General features: G+C 39.2%; 1 protein-coding gene across 2 annotated transcripts in view; it reads left to right on the top strand.

Annotated features, from left to right (window-relative positions):
- The window catches only part of SYNE1 (spectrin repeat containing nuclear envelope protein 1), a 528,817-nt gene that overhangs the window by 258,041 nt on the left and 248,186 nt on the right, over positions 1-22,590 (top strand). For both annotated transcript variants that reach the window (XM_025384518.1, XM_025384520.1), the window contains 9 exons: positions 954-1,263; positions 2,497-2,661; positions 7,352-7,708; positions 12,155-12,291; positions 12,509-12,686; positions 15,815-15,997; positions 19,216-19,359; positions 19,705-19,860; positions 21,416-21,580. In XM_025384518.1, the coding sequence (XP_025240303.1) occupies positions 954-1,263; positions 2,497-2,661; positions 7,352-7,708; positions 12,155-12,291; positions 12,509-12,686; positions 15,815-15,997; positions 19,216-19,359; positions 19,705-19,860; positions 21,416-21,580 (1,795 nt within the window). The remainder of the gene's footprint in view (positions 1-953; positions 1,264-2,496; positions 2,662-7,351; positions 7,709-12,154; positions 12,292-12,508; positions 12,687-15,814; positions 15,998-19,215; positions 19,360-19,704; positions 19,861-21,415; positions 21,581-22,590) is intronic.

The following is a 22,590-nucleotide window of genomic DNA, read 5'->3' on the forward strand; positions in this document are numbered from 1 at the left end:
TTGGTGACAGAGTAAGACCCTGTCAAAAAAAAAAAAAAAAAAAAAAAGAACCGGGAGGGAGTGCTTTTTAGAAAATTATTTGAGGAACAGGTAGGACTTTAAAGCCTGAATGATGAGGTTCCAGTGGATCAATGGATGCAAAGATGCAAAAGCAACAGTTTGAGCAAATGCTGGAAATTCATTTACCACAGAATGTTAATTTCAGGTTCATAGGCTTGTATGCAAGGGGGGCTGGGGAAATCACTGCAGATGAGTTTAGAATAGTTTGTAATGTTTAATAATGGAGGGATTTTTCCTAAATGCCAGTCTGGAGAGCCTTTGTTTGACTATCTAGAAAGCTATTATATTTGTGACTATATTTCTTATAAATACTTGAGCATTCATTCACACATTCACCACAAAAGCACTGTATATTTTGTGTGTGTGTGTGTGTGTGTGTGTGTGTGTGTATGTGTATGTGTCCCTAAATGAAAACCAACCTAACGATATATCATTTACACAGGAAGGATACCTTGAATTTTGAATTCCAGTCAACAAGTAATCACCGTCTGATTTTAATAAGATAAACTATTAATAATTCCAAGAAAATTAAGAACCGATCTATATGAAATAAAATTTCATTGATGTTCCCATGCTGATTTTTAACAACATAACATATAAATGTGTCTTGTTCGTTTAGGACAGTTAGCATTTGGAAGACAAATTCCAGATGCGTGTATGACCACAGCTGCTTATTTCATGTTTTAATATAGATTGACTTTGTTCAAAGGACCTGAGGTAAGGATCTTATGGATCAGAGAAGTAGTGTTTTTCCCTGCACTCAAAAGCAATATGTTCATCACTTCCAGAAGCATTCAGTAGAACAATTGGCATGGATGTCATGACTTTGCGATTGGTTTTCAGTAGAGATGTCAAAATAATTCATTTTTGTTAATATGTGACATTAATTCTAGCACTTTAGAGTCTGTGATTAGCCAATGGAATGACTATCTAGAGAGGAAAAACCAGCTGGAGCAGTGGATGGAATCAGTGGATCAAAAAGTAGAACATCCCTTACAACCGCAGCCAGGTCTGAAAGAGAAGTTTGCCCTGCTTGACCGCCTCCAGTCCATCCTGTCTGAGGCAGAGGATCACACGAGAGCCCTTCACCGTCTAATTGCGAAGTCCAGGGAGCTCTACGAGAAGACAGAGGATGAGTCTTTCAAGGACACAGCTCAAGAGGAGCTGAAAACACAGTTTAATGATATAATGACTGTTGCCAAGGTTAGTGCTTTATATTGAAAGTAGATGCTTTATAAATACATTAACATAATATATTGATTTATATTAATAATATAATGACTGTTGCCAAGTTCAGGTAAAGAAGAAACTGTGGATTAAATTGTTGGAGAATTGGCTGCTCTAACACTATTTATACATTCAGTAAATGGGTATGACATAAAGATCATTTCTTACTATGAATGCCTGTTCATTTTACTCTTTCTACAATCTTGGGATTATTCTTTATTCCTTATTTTTTTCTTTCTCCACTATTTTAGTTAATCTATCTACTTTGCACATCAAATGTCACTGTTAAAGTTGTTTTTGTTTTGCTACACTTATGTTTGTTATATTAAATGCAAGTCTATTTACCTTCAAGATTCAATCACGTATGAAATACTGTGTTCATCTCTCCTCTTAGTAAAAATGGTTTCTATTTTCCAAAGTATAAACTCCTTTATATAATATCAAAAATATATTTCCAATTCTCTATATGAATCTTTCATTTCCTTCGTGATTATTCTTTGGCATATTTGTAAATATTATAGAAATTAGGGGAGAGAATTGTTGTTTGCTGCTTTTTCTTTTCTTTGGTTTGCCTTGTTGGGAACTAACTCTTGTCTTCTTGACACTACAATTATTAACAGATGTGCATGTTTATCTTCATTTTCATCTTGGTAATGATTAAGAGCTATGACTCAAGTCAAAAAGACGGAAGTTTGAATTCTGGCTTTGACACTTTTGAATGTGTGACTTTGGCCACTATTACATGTTACCTAACCTCTCTAAGCTTGAGCATCTTTTCCTATAAAATGATGATAATAATAGTATCTTCCTCCCAGGACTGTTATGAAGATTAAATGAGCAAATGCATTTAAAGTGCTGAACAGAATGCTGGACACCAAGCTGACAAAAAATTGCTTTAATAAGAATGGTTATGACAATAATTATTAAGAGGATTGTTAGTGAGGGATGTTAGCCAACATACAGTAAGCATATATTTCCATACTAAGGTAGAAAATAGTAAACTTACAGGAAAATAGTTGCTTTTCCAAAGCCTGGACATTTAGTTACATTTGATAGTTTCTTTTTAAGATATTAAACTCAGAGCAAATTCAAGAACAAGAATGAAATTTTCTGAGATTTATTAAGAGACCTCTATCAGGCCTGTTGCCTTATCTGATTTCACGTTCTCAAAAGGACCACTGTTAAGGTAGTCTTTTCTTTGTTTACTAGGAAAAAATGAGGAAAGTGGAAGAGATTGTGAAAGATCATCTAATGTATTTAGATGCGGTCCACGAGTTCACAGACTGGCTCCATTCAGCAAAGGAAGAACTTCACCGGTGGTCAGATATGTCTGGAGATTCATCAGCCACGCAGAAAAAGTTGTCAAAAATTAAGGTCAGAAAATGAACAGATGCTGTATCTACATTGCTTCATTACTTCTTGAGTACAACACCCTTTTGATAAAGATTTTGTGGATGAGATTCTGTTATTTAAAATGTTTCCTTCCTGTTTTCTATTTGATGCCTCACTGATTCTAAACATAAACAAGTCATGAGAAGAATTCAAAAGACTTTACACTTGTGAACACAATGTAACATTGTCTTTACATTTCTGTATGCAAATGTGCTTATTGCTGTAATAGGACTGGCTAGGAAATGGCTAATTTGGTGGGCTGACAAAACCAGATACTATTGTTTAGCACCATGGAAGAAAAGTTTATATAGTAACTTAGTTAAATGTATTCTAACAATAACCTCAGAATGTCATTCTGGATGTTTTATTCTGCTTTCCTAGAAGACATCCAACAACATAATAGAAGGGAGTACTTCAAAGGACCTTAAAATTATCATTCGTTTACTCCACAGAAGGACAATTTCTAAAACAGAAATTTACCTTTCTTGGGGAGTTGCAGACTCTGGTACATTTTAGTAAATTTCTAGTTGCTTAAATATTAAATTGTAATCATTTTCCCCCATGGAAAATGGATTTTTACATTAAAATGAAGCAGGAATGAAATCCTCAGTGGTTTACTTTTAGAGAAGGAAATGTTGGGAATAAATAGTGTAGTCGTGGTCAGGAATTTAAAACTCAGATTGTGTTTTGATTCCAAGATCAGAATATGAAAGTCATAATTTTTTTTTTTTTTTTTTTTTTTTGAGACGGAGCCTCGCTCTGTCGCCCAGGCTGGCGTGCAGTAGCGTGATCTCCGCTCACTGTAAGCTACGCCTCCCGGGGTCACGCCATTCTCCTGCTTCAGACTCCCTAGAAGCTGGGACTACAGGCGCCCGCCACCACGCCCGGCTAATTCTTTTGTATTTTCAATAGAGATGGGGTTTCACCGTGTTCACCAGGATGGTCTCGATCTCCTGACCTCGTGATCCACCCGCCTCGGCCTCCCAAAGTGCTGGGATTACAGGCGTGAGCCACCGCGCCCGGCCAAAAGTCATAAAATTTATAGCTGATGGTTACAGTTGTAACTACACTTTGCAGATCTACATTTTTTTTTTTTTTTTTTTTGAAATGGGGTCTTGCTCTGTGGCCTAGGCTGGAGTGCAGTGGCGCAATCTCGGCTCACTGCAACCTCCGCTTCCTGGGTTCAAGCGATTCTCCCTGCTTCAGCCTCCTGAATAGCTACAATTACAGGTGCCCACCACCATGTACTGCTAACTTTTGTATTTTTTTTAGTAGAGACGGGTTTTCGCCATGTTGGTCAGGCTGGTCTCAAACTCCTGACCTCAGGTGATCCGCTTGCCTTGGCCTCCCAAAGTGCTGGAATTATAGGCATGAACCACAGTGCCCGGTGCCTGAAGATCTACTTCTAAGTGCTTTAAAAGTATTATCTTATTTAAATCTTATAACTATGTATGTTTTAACTGAACTAATAACATAAAACCACTTTTTAAGTCCTTTTTTTCTCTTTGATTCTTTAAAATTCTTCTTTGATGCGTTTCTTAGTAATATTCTAATTTATTCATCCATCCTTCCATCTATCCATGTAACCATCTATCCATTTATTCAGCCAGGACCATGCATTCCCTAAGGAACTTGCAGTCTAGTGAGGAACAGTGATCCACAAACTCGTCTTTATAAAGTAATACAAAAAATGTAATGAGAACTTACTGTACTATTAGAGTTCAGGCTCTGGAATCAGAGAAACCCAATGCGGCATCCTTCTTCTATTGGCCTTCTAGCTGTGTCTTTCAGCAAGTTACCTGTTATCCTCAAGCCTCCGCCTCTCAATTGGTTAAAAAATACATGCATAAAAATAGTACCTGTCTGATAAAGTTGTTTTGGCAACCAAATTAGATCACACACATAAAACCTGTAGCATCATGCCTGGCACATAGAACACACCCAGGAAGAAAATCCAGTGGATTTGGTAAATGAGTGATTAATTGGCTGTAGCATGACAAGGTGGGAAGAGTCAAGCATGATGGTCAAGTCTTTACCTAGAATCCGCAGGACTATTACCACCTGAGGAAAATAATTGCATGCAGAGGAGGCCAGTGATAGAGGCGAAGACGTGAGGAGTTGCTTATTGATGATCAGATCCAATTTGAACGTCGAGGTAGTAGTAATGTCTTGGGGGCAGTTGCATATTCAAGCCTGAATTTCAGGTTAGGAAGATGGATTGAAGGCACAGAGGTGAAAGTGAATCGCATCTAATTTGTTGTTAAAGTCACTAAAATGGATAAAACCAAGACCTATGTATACAGCAAATAGAACATTGGGCACAGGACCAAAAGCTAGGTACTACCAATACTTAAGGAGCCTTAGGAGAAAATGATTTGAAAGGTAGAGAGAAAAAGGAGGGGAGAAATCAGAAGAGGAAGAGTAGGAGGGTGAGATGCCACTGAGGCTCTGAGTAGAGAAGGTGGACACCATCACAGGCACAGCAGGAGGCTGCCATTAGGAGGAAGACTGAAGAATCTCAACTAGGTTTGACAGTGAGGCTATTGGGCAACCAGTCTGAGAAACATTTGCACAGCAAGGGAAGGTGAGAAACCAGGTTACATGGATTTAGGAGTAAATGGCAGCTGAGGAAGAGGAGATAACAGAAATGGACTAAGGTTTCGAAAAGTTAATAAGAGAAAGTAAGATAATTCTTTTACAAAGGCTGCTTCCTGGGTTGACAAATATTCTTATTTGGAAAAGCCTTTATAAAGTGCTTCCATACAGACAGGGAATATAGGAGAAGGAATTGACGGAAAGAAATTGGGATGGAGAAAGTGAAGACTATCAGAAACCTCCTCTCAGAAGTTCAGGTCCAACCTGAATGTAGGTTAGTGTGTGGGTGATTTTAAAAACCTTGGAGGAAATACATAAAGCACCTCCTCTGTCCTTCAGCACCATACCTATCACATCCACAGGAATAATCACTGAGAAAAGGCAACTCTAAAGGAAACGGTGTGTGGGTATGAGGGCGTGAATGCACATATGTGTGTATGTGCATATCATACATTTTAAAATGTAAATATAAGATAAGAAAATATATGCAAAAGCCATTTCAAAACTCTTGACAATGATGATGTCCTGATTCAAATTCTGAATGACTAGATTTCTCATCGCAAATATTGAAATGTTCCGTTTTCATGCTAAGGAAAATTGGGATAACGCATAAGAGAATATTTTGGGAAACTTCAAATTGGAAATTGGTCACAAAGGCAAAATAGTTACAAGTATTAAAGTCTATTAGTTAGACATAGCACTGGTTAAAAAGTTATGTATTTTTTTCTTCATCAGGTAACTACTATACACTCTAATAAACAGGGATGGTTCTAATAAACTAATAAATAACTACTATACACTCTAATAAACCTGCTGCTAAGAAAAGGTTGAATATGCGTATCACGCTGTGTGTAAGGATTTTCATGTCACTGTAATTTAGACTACTGCACAACTGAATACTGAATACTTTCAAATGATCTATATTAAAATATGGCTCTATTGTATATAATTGTGAACAGATATATTTATTTCAGGTTAATTTAATGAGACTCAAACTATATTATATAGACTAGTTAAGGCATACTTTATGCTTGACATAATTTATTAAGCATGCTTCCTACTTAACATCCCAATGTTTTTTTACTTGCTAATTGGTCACTGATTTTCTTCTTGAACATTTTTGTGCCTAATTATCTTTTATTTCTATTTAATCAGGTAGTAAAGTCATAATTTTGTAACAATATTAACAAAATCCTGCCTTTAGCAATAGATATGTCAATATATAAACATCGGATGATTATTTCACCAAGAAAAGTGGTAGTAAGAGAATCTATTCTCAGAGAGAAATGCCATGATTATATCAATTTACAATGCGATTTAATTTTATTTTGTCCTTTAGAGTATTTGTGTGCTTTAAGACCAAGCTAAATTGTTAACTTGGCTGTAGCTAAACCGTTAAATTTCTAATGACTTTTTTAAGGTTAAAAAAATACTAATAAATGAACTCATTCTAGAGGTTACTTTAAACTTTTGCGTAAGTCAATCCATGAATGAATTATTCATTTTATATCCTACAAAAATATTTACTTAGTATTGAAGTATTTGGAATTGAGTTGGGCTCCTTCTTTTGCTGCAATGGGTCTGCTTGATTCCTAGTAGAATGGAAGTGTGATTTAAGCCACCACCCTGTGGAAGAAGATGAATTGAGGATAGAGACCATGAGCAGAACACAGTTCTGCCACAATCTTTATTAATTCAGCATCCACTTTGAGGGAAATATGGGTTGGATCATTTACAAGAGCAATCCACCACAGGCAAACACTTGAGTCACTATCTAAACGTTTTCACGTATGCAAATAATGCCTGATTTCAGGGTGTCTCTTTAGTCTGTTTCCGGATATTGAGGATTCTCGGGATTTTTTTTTTTTTTTTTTTTTTTGCCATAAGCCTTAGGTGTTCATGATGACAACTCCCGCTATTATAATTTAAGAGCGGGCAGATGAATTGATTCTGGGTGCTTGTGGCACACTTCTTAAAACTTCCTAGCAGGACAGGGTCCCCCTGTGTACACAGTTGAAAACTTGCAGTCCAAGTGACTCACAGGCTCTTTGGTTACCATGGTGATATTCCATTACAGGAGCTGATAGATTCCAGAGAGATTGGGGCAAGCCGCCTCAGCAGAGTGGAGTCGCTGGCTCCTGAAGTGAAACAGAACACAACTGCCAGTGGGTGTGAGCTCATGCACACGGAGATGCAGGCCCTGCGTGCCGACTGGAAGCAGTGGGAAGACAGTGTATTCCAAACGCAGAGCTGTTTGGAGAACCTGGTCAGCCAGATGGCCCTTTCGGAGCAGGAATTCTCAGGCCAAGCGGCTCAACTGGAGCAGGCCCTACAAGAGTTCAGTGCCCTTCTGAAAACCTGGGCTCAGCAGTTAACCCTCCTGGAAGGCAAGAACACGGATGAGGAGATAGTGGAATGCTGGCACAAAGGACAAGTAAGTTGGCTTCCTGTTTTCTATTGGTGGTTATGCTTAAAAAAATGTTTTGACTTTCATCATTCCTAAAAAAAAAAAAATCTTGCTAACGAAAAACATGCAACATGCACACTTGGAAGAAGCATTTATCTTGTTAAATAAGCAAAGTCTGATTTGTTTCCTTTTCTCACATATCAAACTTTTGTAAAAATAAAGATTTGGGTTATTATGTGCGGTAGGAAACATTCGTTGTTAGTGGAGACATTTTACTTTCATTCCTATGGTGTAACAGTTAGTAATACTGTATTCAGCCATTCAGTCTGAAAAATGGCCTGTGGGCAGGGGCATAAATAGACAGAGAGTCATAGCTGTTTTCTTGCCAGTTAACTATTTCATACAACTAAATGATTGAATTTATAGCCTTAAAGGACTCATTTGGTAATCTCCTAAAACATAATGAATAGTTTTTGCTCCGATTAGCTCTCCTCTGTGTGATTTTGACATCTGTTCTTGAATTAGCCCGTTAACAGAACTCTACGTCACACTCCCTGGTCACCTTCCCGGGACTTTTTTTTTTTTTTTTTTTTTTTTTTTAGAGCTAATGGCAGCTTCTTTAGAGTGTGAGAAAGGGAAGCCTACGAGGGAGACTGAAGAATGAGCAAAAGCTTAACCTCCTCATCCTTTCTTTCACTGTTAAACGCTATCTTTGAAAGCCTTTTCAATACTTCCAGTTTTATAATGCCCTGATTCATGGATGTCCTTAAAAGGAAGTTTAGTAAACTTCTCTGCTCCTATTTATATTACAATCATTTCAAAATAGCTCCTGCCAGTAAGAAAGTCATGTAGTATTTCCAGCAGTGTCTGGTTTTAAATCAAGTATTTGAAACAAATGCAGCATGCCGTAAAATAAAGCCTTCTACCTCTTTATTCTACTTTATTTATAATGTTTCTAGGTTTGGGGGTTTGCTTTTGTTATTCTGTTGCATTTCCCGTCTTTTGGATTTATGTGCCAGAATAAACCATAGAAATCAGTTCTGTCACACAGGGACAAAGTTGATCATTGCTCTACGTGATATAATATGAAAAAATCAGTTACACTGTTTTGATTCCTTTTTCTTTCCCTTTCTTTGCATCCCAGTAATATGAGTGAAATTTTTTTAAAAAGGGAAGATTTGGTTGTGCCTAGATTACATTACTATTCTGTTATCATTATTTTTTACGTTGATATTATTAGTGAAAGTAATAGTTGAGGCCTATAAAAATACACATGAGAATGCAGTAGCAAATATGGGTTTTCAGTTGTATTAAACAATTCAGACATGACAGCCCCTGTGTATGTCTGCTTCCAGATTTGACCCCAGGGTCAGTGCTTTCGATGAAAATACTACATTGCTTCTCAGTATTCATATTTTCTTTTATTTCTAATAATGGCATTTTATCTAAAAGTGGAGATATTTCTATCACAATGAATATGTAAGAAAATGTTTACAAAATAGTAGATATGCTAAGGCTCTTAGAGCATCGTTTTGCTTTTAGGGAGGACTTGTCTTTGTTGATCACAGTAAGAATTACAAGTGTTTATTTTATGCAATTAGATGACAATACTCAAGAAATTCTTTAAAACATAAAAACAGATGACATATAAACTATAGAATATAATATTGCAAAAATAATTCTATTTACTGTGTTTGCAAAACTCGTTTATCTTAATATCCATTGGGACATTAGTGTTGGAAATAATTTTCTTAAGCCGTATAAGGTGAAAAAATGCATTCTAAGACTTAACAGAATCAGAAATATATATAGCTGATATTTATATAATGAAAGACTCTACTGACATACTTTAATTTAGGGTGAAGTTATAGAAATGTTTTAAATGTAATGTTTTGGTCAAAAACTTTTCACTTTTAATGTCATCCCATTTTTAAGTAACTGACTTGAATCTCTAGTATTTTTATGTTTTTGTTGAATGCTAAGTTTCTTTAGTTCTTACAATGTTCTGTCTTAAGTAAAAGGTTCAATACGGTGTAAAATAGTTGGCCCTAGTTTAGTGTTTAGAATTTCAGAGAGAAATTGTTTAGTTGTTTATGAATTTTTGTAAATAAAGATGTCTTAGACTCCTCCAGCCTACACACTGAGTTAAATAAAGAATCGACAAACCAGCTGGGTGCGGTGGCTCATGCCTGTAATCCCAGCACTTTGGGAGGCCGAGGTGGGCAGATCACGAGGTCAGGAGATCGAGACCATCCTGGCTAACACAGTGAAACCCCATCTCTACCAAAAATGCAAAAAAAAAAAAAAAAAAAAATTGGCCGAATGTGGTGGCGGGCGCCTGTAGTCCCAGCTACTCGGGAGGCTGAGGCAAGAGAATGGCGTGAACCCAGGAGGCGGAGCTTGCAGTGAGCCGAGATTGTGGCACTGCACTCCAGCCTGGGCAGCAGAGCAAGACTCCGTCTCAAAAAAAAAAAAAAGAAGAGAATTGACAAACCAAGAGAACGTCATTCCTGCTCTCATAATCATAGTCTAGGTGGGGAGATACACAAGTATGCGATGGGGATACTCCTTGTGATGAATGTCCTCAAGTTTCCTGTGTATCCTCAGCTGAGAAGCCCGAAGAGGTGGGAAGGAGGGTAGGGGGTACTCAAAGGAGTTGTTCTTTGAGCTGAGTCTTGAGGTATAATTAAAATGTGACCTGACAGGTGAGGTAAAGGAACAACATCAAGATGCAGGATCATTGAGGAGTCAGAAAACACAGGAGAGGAACCTAGAGAGGAGGAGTCAGATTAGGAGGATGTAGTGCCACCCCAGAAAGAAATAATGAATATGTAAGTGGGTCTGTGAAAGTCAATGTGCAGAGGCAAAGAGGGGAGTGATGAAAGAAGCTGAGACACAGAATAAGCTAGCCTGGGGGTATCTCTTGCATGGAGCGAGAAGGAAAACAAAGGGAGAGGCCAGGATGATGCTTGATCTTCTGATTGACATCAGCGGGGGACAGTGGTGCCATTTACCAGGACGAGGAATGAAGCACAGGGCTGGTTTGTTGAGGGATGTGGTTTCTCTACAAATCTGGGCCATCTCTTGACAAATATCTCATACAATAATGGTCACAGCAACAGCTGTTTGAGTAGTTACTCATCTTTTTGCCCCTCCCCCTCAATTTATTTTGGTTTTCGCTTCAGTGCTACCGTTATCCACACAGTGTTTACATATTTGGGAGTCATTCTCCTGCTGATTTTATGAATTAGACACTTAGTGTGCTAGGAACTGTGCTAAGTATTTGACATTCATGATTTCATTTGCTCCTTGTGACAACCCTATGAGAGGAACACTCTGATTGCAGAGCACCTTGTGTAACTCAGCTGACCATGGCCTCGATTTCAGAGGTGTACTTTTCAAGTCCTAAGGCTTTATTTTGGATTGGGTGTACACAGTACTGCAGCTATTCACCTGTCTCCCTCATCTATTAAATAGTGAGTTCTTCAAGAACAAGAATATTACCTTTATTCATGGGGAGACGAGGGGTCCCAGAATCCAGCAAAATGCTTGGCACATAGTAGACATTTAGCAAATACTTGATGACTTTATGAATGAAACTATGAAATAAATGAATTACTATTTAAACCAGACTCATGGATTATGAGAAATTTTTAATGTAAAAGCTGTATATACTACATAAAATCCATTGAAACAGGATTCAATTTTGTATATATATATATATATATACACACACACACACACACATATATATATATATATTTTTTTTTTTTTTCTTTGAGACAGAGTTTCATTCTGTCCCCCAGGCTGGAGTGCAATGGCACAATCTCGGCTCACTGCAACCTCCATCTCCCGGGTTCTAGTGGTTCTCCTGCCTCAGCCTCCCAAGTAGCTGGGATTACAGGCACCCACCACCACGTCTGGCTAATTTTTGTACTTTCAGTAGAGATGGGATTTACCATGGTGGTCAGGCTGGTCTTGAACTCCTGACCTCAGGTGATCCAACCACCTTGGCCTCCCAAAGTGCTGGAATTACAGGCATGAGCCACCACACCTGGCCCTCAATATACATATTTAATCCAAAATGAGTGTTGCTTTTCTTTAAAATGATTTCTTTTCACCTTTAAAAAATATACATATCTCCTGATGGCCTAGTCAGACTATTTGTAAACAATATAGGCTATTTTCTCTTTTCTTTTTCTTGTCTTATTTTTAAGTCATTTGACCACTTAATCACTTAACTACTTTGCAATATTTGATACTAGAGTGTCTATCCATGGCAAGAAAAAAGGGACAAATGAGCCGGGTGCTATTATTTGTCAGAGAAATCCTGAAAAGAGGCCTCGTTTCTTCATTGAATCTGCTATGTTGGTTCCTCTGTCACTTATAATATGATTGATGCATGTATAGTATGAAGATACGGAGATCACCCAATGTAAGTGCTTGCTTCTCTGTCTCATTATTTCTGAACAGGAGATACTGGATGCTTTGCAAAAAGCGGAGCCTAGAACAGAGGATCTCAAGTCTCAGCTGAATGAACTTTGTCGATTTTCCAGAGACCTGAGTACCTACAGTGGAAAAGTTTCTGGCTTGATTAAAGAGTATAATTGGTGAGCATGAACCTTATTGGAGTTCAAGATATTTTTATACAAATTAGAAGCTAGAGGTTTATTTTAAGGTGTAATTTCAAAATAATATTAATTCAGCATTAAATATATTACTAAATGAGGTAAGTGCACATTCTAAGAACTGCTGATTCTATCAAACATGATTTTCATCAACTTTATCACTTTTCCCTGCTGTTAAACTTTTGCATCACCCTTTCAGTCTTTGTTTGCAAGCATCCAAGGGCTGCCAGAATAAAGAACAGATTTTACAGCAAAGATTTCGAAAAGCCTTCAGGGATTTTCAGCAGTGGTTGGTTAATGCAAAAATCACTACCGCCAAGTGCTTTGATATACCTCAAAATATTAGTGAAGTTTCAACTAGTCTTCAGAAAATACAGGTAAGGGTGTTATCAATTAATTCTAGAAGCGGGGTTGATGTGAATTAAAGTTACTTCCAAATCAAGGGTCCCCAACTCCTGGGCCGCAGACTGGTATGGGTCCCTGGCCTGTTAGGAACCAGACCGCACAGCAGGAGGTGAGCAGCAGGCCAATGAACATCACTGCCTGAGCTCCGCCTCCTGTCAGATCAGTGGCAGCATTAGGTTCTCATAGGAGCGTGAACCCCATTGTGAACTGTGCACACAAAGGAACTAGGCTATATGCTCCTTGTAAGAATCTAACCAATGCCTGATGATCTGAGGTAGAACAGTTTCATCCCGAAACCATCCCCCCGACCCACCCCGTCTGTGGAAAAATTGTCTTCCATGAAGCCACTCCCTGGTGCCAAAAAGGTGGGGGACCGCTTCTCTAGATCTTTTCAGAAGAGCATCGCATATAAAAGTTTTGCCTAAGAAATTCAAATTTCAAATAAATCCCCACTTAAAACAATTGATTCTGTATATGAAGAGGAACCAATTCATTTATATAAATGCACACTATTTTTACATATTAATAGTGATCTAGGAAATAATAAAACGTTTTTTCTATGTGATAAGCATTGTTCCTGAGCACTCTAAGTGGATTTTCTCATTTACTTTTCACAACAACCATTTCAGGTATGTAAATTTATTATTGCCAGTGTACAATAGGGTAAAAGCGTCAGTGAGGTCACAAAGCTGGTGTGTTAAGATAGCCAGAGCTGTGGGTCTATTTTATGTTTGTTCATTCGGGTTTATTTTGCTAGTCTTTTCTTTACCTAACTGTAACTTCATGGTGCCAATTCACATACCACCTTAATTCATTCAATAGCATTTTTGAGGCACAGTTGTTGAAATTGCCTTTTGTACTTGTATGTCCGCTCATTTCACGTAGCAGCAGTTCTGAGTGATTGGTTATGAAGTTTGAGTTTCTTTCAGATGGTGCAGGTATGTAGAACATTGTGTAAGCACTTGTTCTTGAAGTGTCTCTAGTAGGAGCAGGCTCTGAAACAGTATTGTTCATATCTAGTTCACCTTTTAAAATTCTTAGTTAATAACTTAATATAACAGGACAACTCTGCCTTTGAAAATTTGCTCCATTTAAAATTCTTCCCAGTCAGGTGCAGCGGCTCACACCTGTAATCCCAGGACTTTGGGAAGCTGGGGAGGGCGGATCACTTGAGATCAGGAGTTTGAGACCAGCCTGGCCAACATGGAGAAACCCTGTCTCTACTAATAAAATATGAAAAATAGCCAAGTATGGTGGTGGGCGCCCATAATCCTATCTACATGGGAGACTGAGACAGGAGAATTGCCTAAACCCAGGAGACGGAGATTCCAATGAGCCAAGATCGCGCCACCACACTCCAGACTGAGCTATAGAGCGAGACTATCTTAAAAAATAGATAAATAAATAAATAAATAAAATAAATAGTAAAATTCTTCCTGTTTTGTTTCAGGCTTGGGGGTAGAACTGCGGAACCTCAATCACCTATTTTTCTGTGTTGGAGAAACACAATATTATTTTTCTTTTCTTTTCTTTTTTTTTTTTTTGAGAAAAGTTTTCACTCTGTCACCCAGGCCGGAGTCCAGTGGCCCTATCTTGGTTCACTGCAACCTCTGCCTCCCGTGTTCAAGCAATCCTCCTGCCTCAGCCTCCTGAGGAGCTGGGATTACAGACATGCGTCAACACGCCCAGCTAACTTTTGTATTTTTGGTAGAGACAGGGTTTCAGCGTGTTGCTCAGGCTGGTCTCGAACTCCTGGGCTCAGCTGATCTGCCCGCCTCGGCCTCCCAAAGCGCTGGGATTACAAGAGTGAGCCACCGCACATGGCTAGTACTATTTTAGAGGACAGCCTTTGGCATTTTCTCTGACCCTCCCACCACAGCATGCCTCCATGGACAGGGGTGGCCATCCGTTAAGACACAAGTCCTGGCAGAGTTTCTTTAATCAAAATCTACAACAGAATATCTGTGCTTCTGTTTCTTGTCAGAATAAATAACTTTGAGCTTGTGCTTTCAATTTCTTCTTTAGCACTTGAAAATATTATTGAGAATTAACTGTAGAATACAGAATCTACCCATTTTTTCTAGAAGAAGACTATTCTTTGAGATCTAGCCACATGAAGGGAAAAGTACATATCATAGCTACACTTTATTAAACTATACTTTGTCCTCATAAGGACAACCCTATGAAACTCTCTCTTGTTGTTTTTTTGTAAGCCACTACTAATAATGTAATCTGCTCCATTTAATAGCATTTATTTTAATAAGATTCCCCACGCAAATTCATCTCCTGTCTTTTCCTAGAGAGAATTGTGCTTCTGCTGAGTAGATGGTGTGTTTTTATCCTGTGGGCTCTGTGAGTCTTGTCCCTGGTTGTGTTTACTCTTTTACTTTGGCAGCTAGGATCCTCAGAGCCAAAATCATAATCCAGCTCCACCAACTATATGGAACTACAAAGCATTTGTTTTGTAAACGAGTCTTAGCCAGAGTTTATTCTATTTTACAACTCTTATTTTCCCTTGGTCTTCATTTCTTCTCCTGTTTATTTTTATCAAATTTTTAATATTTTATGACTTTTTTGAGACAAGTCAGAATTTAGTAGATAAAGTAGTTTGCAATTTGACTATTAAAGGATGACCTGGGTCATTTAACATATACAATAAAAAGAGTTTATTTCCTTTTCTTTGACTTTATTAAGAAATAATAGAGGGCGGGCATGGTGGCTCATGCCTGTAATCCCAGCACTTCGGGACACTGAGGCAGGTGGATCAGGAGGTCAGGAGATCAAGACCATCCTGGCCAACATGGTGAAACCCCATCTCTACTAAAAATACAAAAAAATTATCTGGGTGCGGTAGCATGCACCTGTAGTCCCAGCTACTCAGGAGGCTGAGGCAGGAGAATTGCTTGAACCCAGAAGGCAGAGGCTGCAGTGAGCTGAGATCACACCACTGCACTCCAGCCTGGGTGACAGAGCGAAACTCTATCTCAAAAAAAAAAAAAAAAGAAGAAAAGAAAAGAAAAAGAAAGAAAGAAAAGAAAAGAAATAATAGAAACAACACAGAACATTTTTATTATGCCTAATTCTATATTTTCTTTTGTAGGAGTTTTTGTCAGAAAGTGAAAATGGTCAGCACAAGCTAAACGTGATGCTGTCCAAAGGGGAACTTCTGAGTACCCTGCTGACCAAAGAGAAAGCGAAAGGGATCCAGGCCAAAGTTTCAGGTGCAAAAGAAGATTGGAAAAATTTTCATTCAAATCTCCACCAAAAAGAATCTGCTTTGGAGGTATATATAGCCATCCACATGGAAATATTATGTGTTATTTGTTATTGCTGTTGTTAGTGAAACCACAGTTTCTGTATATCAAAGTCCCCTTGTCAATGATTTTGGTCACTCCATCTCTGAACGTAAGAGGACAAAGGGCTAACAATAAGATATAGCCCAATGCTAGAAATGCTAGAAGTGGGAGCCTCCCTGAAGAATTAAGTAGCTTCTTGCATGTTAGGGTCTCTTGTCACTGACCTGCCCTTGCAATCTCCCAGCAGGGACAGTCAGTTTTACATTTCAGCGGAACACTTAGCCTTTCATGTGAACTGCCTCAATTCTGGAAGGTGGTCTAGGAGAATAAACAGGAATATCTATATAAGCCACAAAATGTTACAGATGAGTGTGTATATTATAACTAATGCAAATACCAGGTAGTAGGTTTTTAGGCATTAAGTATGCAGAAACAATGTTTATATAATTTTATTTTTTCCAGACACAATAGAAGATGAATCTATTATAACCATTAAATAGTTACTGCCGCAATATAATTATTTTTTTTCTTCTGAGATTATCTATTTTATGTATCGACTCTTCTTTCAGAGGAAAATTTAGAGACATAGAGGGTATCTTTTCCTTTTAAAACACTTTTTGGCAGAATAGATCCTTCATTTGCTTATGATCATTATTGATGAAGGTTGGAAAAAGATAATGATAGAGAAATAATATTCAGTAGGAGAAAATGTGTATTTCCTCAATTCTTTCCTGATCCAAGACCATTGATCTCTCTTTTGTAATGGTGACTGTTTTTTCATGGCCAGCACCCTCCATTTAACAGAGTGATAACCATTGTGCCTAGAAATGTTTCCTTAATCCTTCAGGAATTATTAATGCTATGTGGTCTGACCTGGGGGGCATCAGCTGTTGAGTGTAGCATATTTAGCATTGATTACAAGGTTATCTAGTTCAAGAGATGCCCAAGAGTGGGTGAGTGGGTCATGAATTGCCTGTTTTCTTAATCTGCTGTTCCCCTCAGAGTAGGTATCTGTCTATCTGTTTTGATTCTTTCCTTTCCTTTTTCCCTTCCTTTCTCTTCCTTTCCTTTCTTTTCCTTTCCTTTCCTTTCTCTTCCTTTCCTTTCCTTGCCTTGCCTTGCCTTTCCTGTCCTGTCCTGTCCTGTCCTGTCCTTTCCTTTCCCTTCCCTGCCTTCCCCTCCCCTCTCCTCCCCTTCACCTCATCTCCCCTTCCTGTCTCCTTATTCCTCCCTCCTCTCTCCCCTCCTCTCTCCTCCCATCCCCTTCGCCTCCCCTCTCATCTCCTTTCTTTTAAAACCTAAATTTCTGATCATGGTCCCCCATTTGCCCTGTTTTGTGGCATATTAGTTCATTCTCACAATGCTCTGAGGACATACCCAGGACTGGGTAATTTATAAAGGAGAGAGGTTTAATCGACTCACAATTCTGCAGGGTTGGGGAGGCCTCAGGAAACTTACAATCATGGCAGAAGGGGAAGCAAATGGTGGCAGGAAGTAGAAGTATGAGCAAAAGCAGGAAAAGCCCATTATAAAACCGTCAGATCTCGTGAGAACTCACTATCATGAGAACAGCAGCATGGGGGTCACCACCCCATGATTCAATTACCTCCCATCGGTTCCCTCCCAAGACACATGGGGATTATGGGAACTGCAATTCAAGATGAGATTTGAGTGGGGACACAGCCAAACCGTATCAAGTGGCCCCATGAGACTCCAGTAGCAGGAAGATGGAAACACCTTGAATTTATGAATTTAATTATTCCACAGATATTTGTTGAGCATCTTCTGTTTGTGAAGGACTAGTCTAGGCTCTGGGGCTATAGCAGAGAATAAAACAGAACCAAGTCCCTGCCTTCATGCAACCTAAATTTTAGTAGCATACTCCAGAAGTTATTTTGGTATTTTACATTTGTGAGATACTAACTTTTCAAAGGATTCTTACAGCTAACCCATCTCCCTCAGAGGTGAGTAAGGCAGATGTGATTTTCCCCATACTGTAGACATCCCAGACCAGATACAGGTGGAACCTTCAGCTATTCTCTCATAAGCGTCATTAGCTCTTGCCACTTAGATTTTTCAGCTAACCTTTATGTATTCCCTCTCGGACAAAACTACCTAAAGTACTGGTTGTTTTTATAGCCTTTAGTTGACTCACAGTGTAACATAAATAACAAATTCACATTCACATCCACCTACCACTTTATAAGTAAGACACAGTAGATGCAGACACCTTTGCTAAAGTTAAATAGTACCATATAAAACTTTATCAAACACATTTTACACCTAGGGTACTACATAGTAACTGTGAAAGTATTTATGATATTCTTATGTGATAAGCACATAACATTATTTAGTATTTCTTATCACTTTATAAATCAGAATAAATTATTTATTAACAACATAAGCATGTAAACTACATGGATATGCTACTTCTTGTACCCCCATTAATGAAAATCAACCAAATGTTGACTAACGTTTCTTTACATTCCTGTAAGGTACTATGGTGTGTCTTAGGAAGTATCAGACCCGGGCCCTCCCCTCATGGAGCTTGCAGTCTAGTTTTGGAGACAAGGCATATCTGCATCAGATGAAAATTCACAATCCAACCTTGTCTATGATGAAGTATATAGGCATGGTATAGACAACAGATGCTCTGAAAGTTGAGAAATGGGTGTGATCTCAGAAGTGGGCTGGAATGTTAGGGGGTAAAAATTCTATTTTCCAAAGGAGAACCCTAAAAAGTTCTTAAAGGATGTTCAAAAAATATATTTGTGCCAAGGTAAAAGATGGAATGTTTCAGACTTTGGGGCAGACTTTGTTTTTTTGTGGATGTTTTTGAGACAGAGTCACCCTCTGTCGCCCAGGCTGGAGTAGAGTGGCACAATCTCAGCTCACTACAAGCTCCACGTCCTGGGTTCAAGCAATTCTCCTGCCTCGGCCTCCTGAGTAGCTGAGATTACAGGCACCTGCCAGCACAGCTGGCTAATTTTCTGTATTTTAGTAGAGACGGGGTCACATCATGTTGCCCAGGCTGGTCTTGAACTCCTGAGCTCAAGCTATCTGCCCACCTCGGCCACCCAAAGTGCTGGGATTACAGGCGTGAGCCACTGTGCCCAGCCTGGGTGCACTTTGAATGCCAAGTGAAGGACCTTGGACTTGCTATTAAAATATTTTCTTGTCCTGGACACTGTCTAAAACCTTGCAGAATCTAAAGATCCAAATGAAAGACTTTGAAGTAAGCGCTGAGCCTATCCAGGACTGGCTGAGTAAAACTGAGAAGATGGTCCATGAAAGCAGCAATCGCCTTTATGATCTGCCGGCAAAGAGGAGGGAGCAGCAGAAGCTCCAGGTGATGAACCTGCCTCCCCAGATCCCCATCTGACCGTGTCTTTGTCCCGTCCTCTGTCGACTCTACAGATGCATGCTCAGCACCCTTGAGTTAGACTGTGCCTCCGTGAGATGTAGTGTGTTCTTTCCCCATTGCTGGCGGATTTTATGTTTTCCGACTTTCCTTGGAAGTATGATTTGTCTCCTTCCATGATTTGTGCTCCACGGTGTGTAGATTGGAGCTAATAAAGCCTCCAGAGTACATGGACGGCCTGCCAGTGTTGATTTCCATGGTCTCCGGGCCAAAGCTTCGTCCGCGATGTGCTTTTCCCCAGCCTCTGAATAGTAACTTGCTTGTGCTTTTCAGTCTGTCCTTGAGGAAATACACTGCTACGAGCCTCAGCTCAACAGGCTGAAAGAGAAAGCTCAGCAGCTGTGGGAAGGACAAGCTGCCAGCAAGAGCTTTAGGCACAGAGTGTCGCAGCTATCTTCTCAGTATCTAGCGCTAAGCAATTTAACAAAGGTAACGCCTGGCACGTGCTGTGTGTGAGTGTGGTACTGATGTCGCAAAACTGGAGTTGCAGCAGGTTCTGCGGGGTGTGCATTGCGTCCTGACCTGCCGACAGTGTGGGTCTCCAGGTCAGCAGTAAGGGGCGTGTGTGCTGTTTCCCTCGCCTTGCAATCTGAGTTCATCACTGTTGTTGCATCGGCTTGATGTGGCTCTCTGAAAAGGCCGAAACAGGTTTCAAAAATTGAAAGGACTTCCAGTCTTCATTATTGCTTAAGATATTCCTTTTAATACTGAAATGATACGTTCCCCAGAGCTTCGATTTGGAAGATTCAAATCATAAACATAAAGCAAAGCTCAGAGCCTTTGTTCTAAAGAATCCCAGATTAAATTGCTTTAGAAAAACATGAATTCTAAACAGTTTAAATTTTATTAAAGTATATATACTGGTATTTTTTTAAAAATCATCTGAATCTGTGCATTAATTATATAGTAGTCAAGGATGTGTTGATTGAGAGTTTCAGTTCAGATTCTAGAGCAGAGCTCAAAATTGGCAATGGTTCAGGCAACTGATTAAATCTCTTTTCAAATAGCTTAGAAGAAAACAAATGGAATCCTACTACAACTTCATTTAGAACATTCAGCCAGTATAACATAGACCCATTCTGAACTGTGTGGTGCAGGCCTATCTTGAGCTTTATGTGGCTTACAACCTTTGTTTCCTAGATTTTGAAATTTCAGGTGTTAGAATATAGGGACCCCGGTATAATTTGATCTTTAATTTGGCCTCATCTGTTCTGTAAGTGTGGACTTACAGGGTCTGTTGATTTGGGTCTTCAATACACATCACTGAGGCAGTCACACTAGCTTAGGTCTGGAAGTAAATAGTCTATGTTTACACCCATGTTTATTCTATGAATGTTACTTTTGTTGTCTTTATAAAATCTGGCACATATCTAGGTGAAGATAAGGAATGAATCATCTTAGAATGAATGAAGAACATCTTTCGATTCCTTTGTATTTACTTAGATACCAAAAGTAATCGATATATGAACGTTTTGAGAGCTGTAGATTATTCTTGTAAAGTCTTCACTGTGTTAGATTGACCTATAATTAATATGCAAAACCACACGGACGGTCCCAAGTTTTAAAATTTAGAGATATTACAAAAATCTCAGATTATTTTTTTTAGAACCCTGGCTACAATGTAGGTCATGTGGGTTGTAGTGTCAGATGAGCCCAATGTCATATGTGAAAGTTAGAATCTACTTTGACCAGTCTCCCAGACAAGGCATTAGGGAGAAATTTTACTGACTTAAAATAATCATGATAGTCATAAAGAATTGGAGAGGCATACAATTGTAACTTTTTCTTGCTTTTGAGCCAGTTTTTCTAACAGTTTTATGATTTAGAAAGATCTTTGACATATCTCATAGAATTAGGCCAGACTTGCCTCGTATCTGGCAGCGTATGAAGCCATGACTGATTGCCGTTGTTTCAAACAAACCGTTAGCTTTACAATTTGTCTCTGCGGGATGGACAGCTCGAAAAACGTTTCTGTCATTTCCAGGAGAAAGTGTCAAGGCTGGATAGAATCGTTGCAGAACACAATCAGTTCTCTCTTGGGATTAAAGAATTACAAGACTGGATGACAGATGCGATTCACATGCTGGATTCGTACTGCCACCCGACGTCCGACAAAAGTGTGCTGGACAGCAGGACGCTCAAGCTTGAGGTGTGCATCTTCAGATAGAAATATCTCCAACCTACAGAATTTGTTTGTTTTTCTCAAAATTTCCCGTCCCCATCCACCTGGAGTGATGATGTCGCATTCTCTCCTTGAGAAATCTCAGGTGCTTTGTGAGTGTAACCCTGTCTGCCTTGGGTGGACATGCCAGAGAATTCCTGAATCATCTGACCCCAGATGTTTTCCAAAAAATGATAAAGCCCAAATGTGATTACTTGTGTGATCACTTGTTAAGAGGCTAGTTTTAAATTAGATCACAGACATTATTATGGGAAAATATTTTGAGGAAACATTTTATAGGACAAAACATTTTCCATCTTTTTCAACTTTTGTCTTCCTGTATTTAGCCAATTCTCCTCCCGTCCCAAGATATAAGTTCAATTTTGCATTTGCGATGAAAACAATGAATCTGCATTCATTTGTATACTGGGTGCCTTCTAGGAGACTGGCACTCCATCTTGACTCCAGGGAATCAAAGGTGAATAACGTAGTCTTTTTCCTCAAGGATTTTACTGTCAGAGGTTGGAGGTCGAAATACAGAAGACAATAACCACAGATGCAGATGTGCTTATGGTGTTATAGACACACACAGGAGTGGAACCTTGCAGGAGGGATGGGGTTGAAAGTTGGGACAGGTTTCTTAGGAAGTGTGATAGGTTGCTGGGCGCGGTGGCTCACGTCTGTAATCCCAGCACTTTGGGAGGCCGAGGAGGGTAGATCACGAGGTCAGGAGATCGAGACCATCCTGGCTGACACGGTGAAACCCTGTCTCTACTAAAAATACAAAAAATTAGCCAGGCGTCGTGGCAGGCTCCTGTAGTCCCAGATACTCGGGAGGCTGAGGCAGGAGAATGGCGTGAACCCAGGAGGTGGAGCTGGCAGTGAGCCTAGATCCTAGATCGCATCACTGCACTCCGGCCTGGGCAACAGAGTGAGACTCCATGTCAAAAAAAAAAAAGGAAATGTGATAGGTAAACCGAGTTATGTGGGGATTTTTT

Source organism: Theropithecus gelada, chromosome 4 (genome assembly GCF_003255815.1).
Source record: "Theropithecus gelada isolate Dixy chromosome 4, Tgel_1.0, whole genome shotgun sequence".
In the NCBI taxonomy this organism is placed as follows: domain Eukaryota; kingdom Metazoa; phylum Chordata; class Mammalia; order Primates; family Cercopithecidae; genus Theropithecus; species Theropithecus gelada.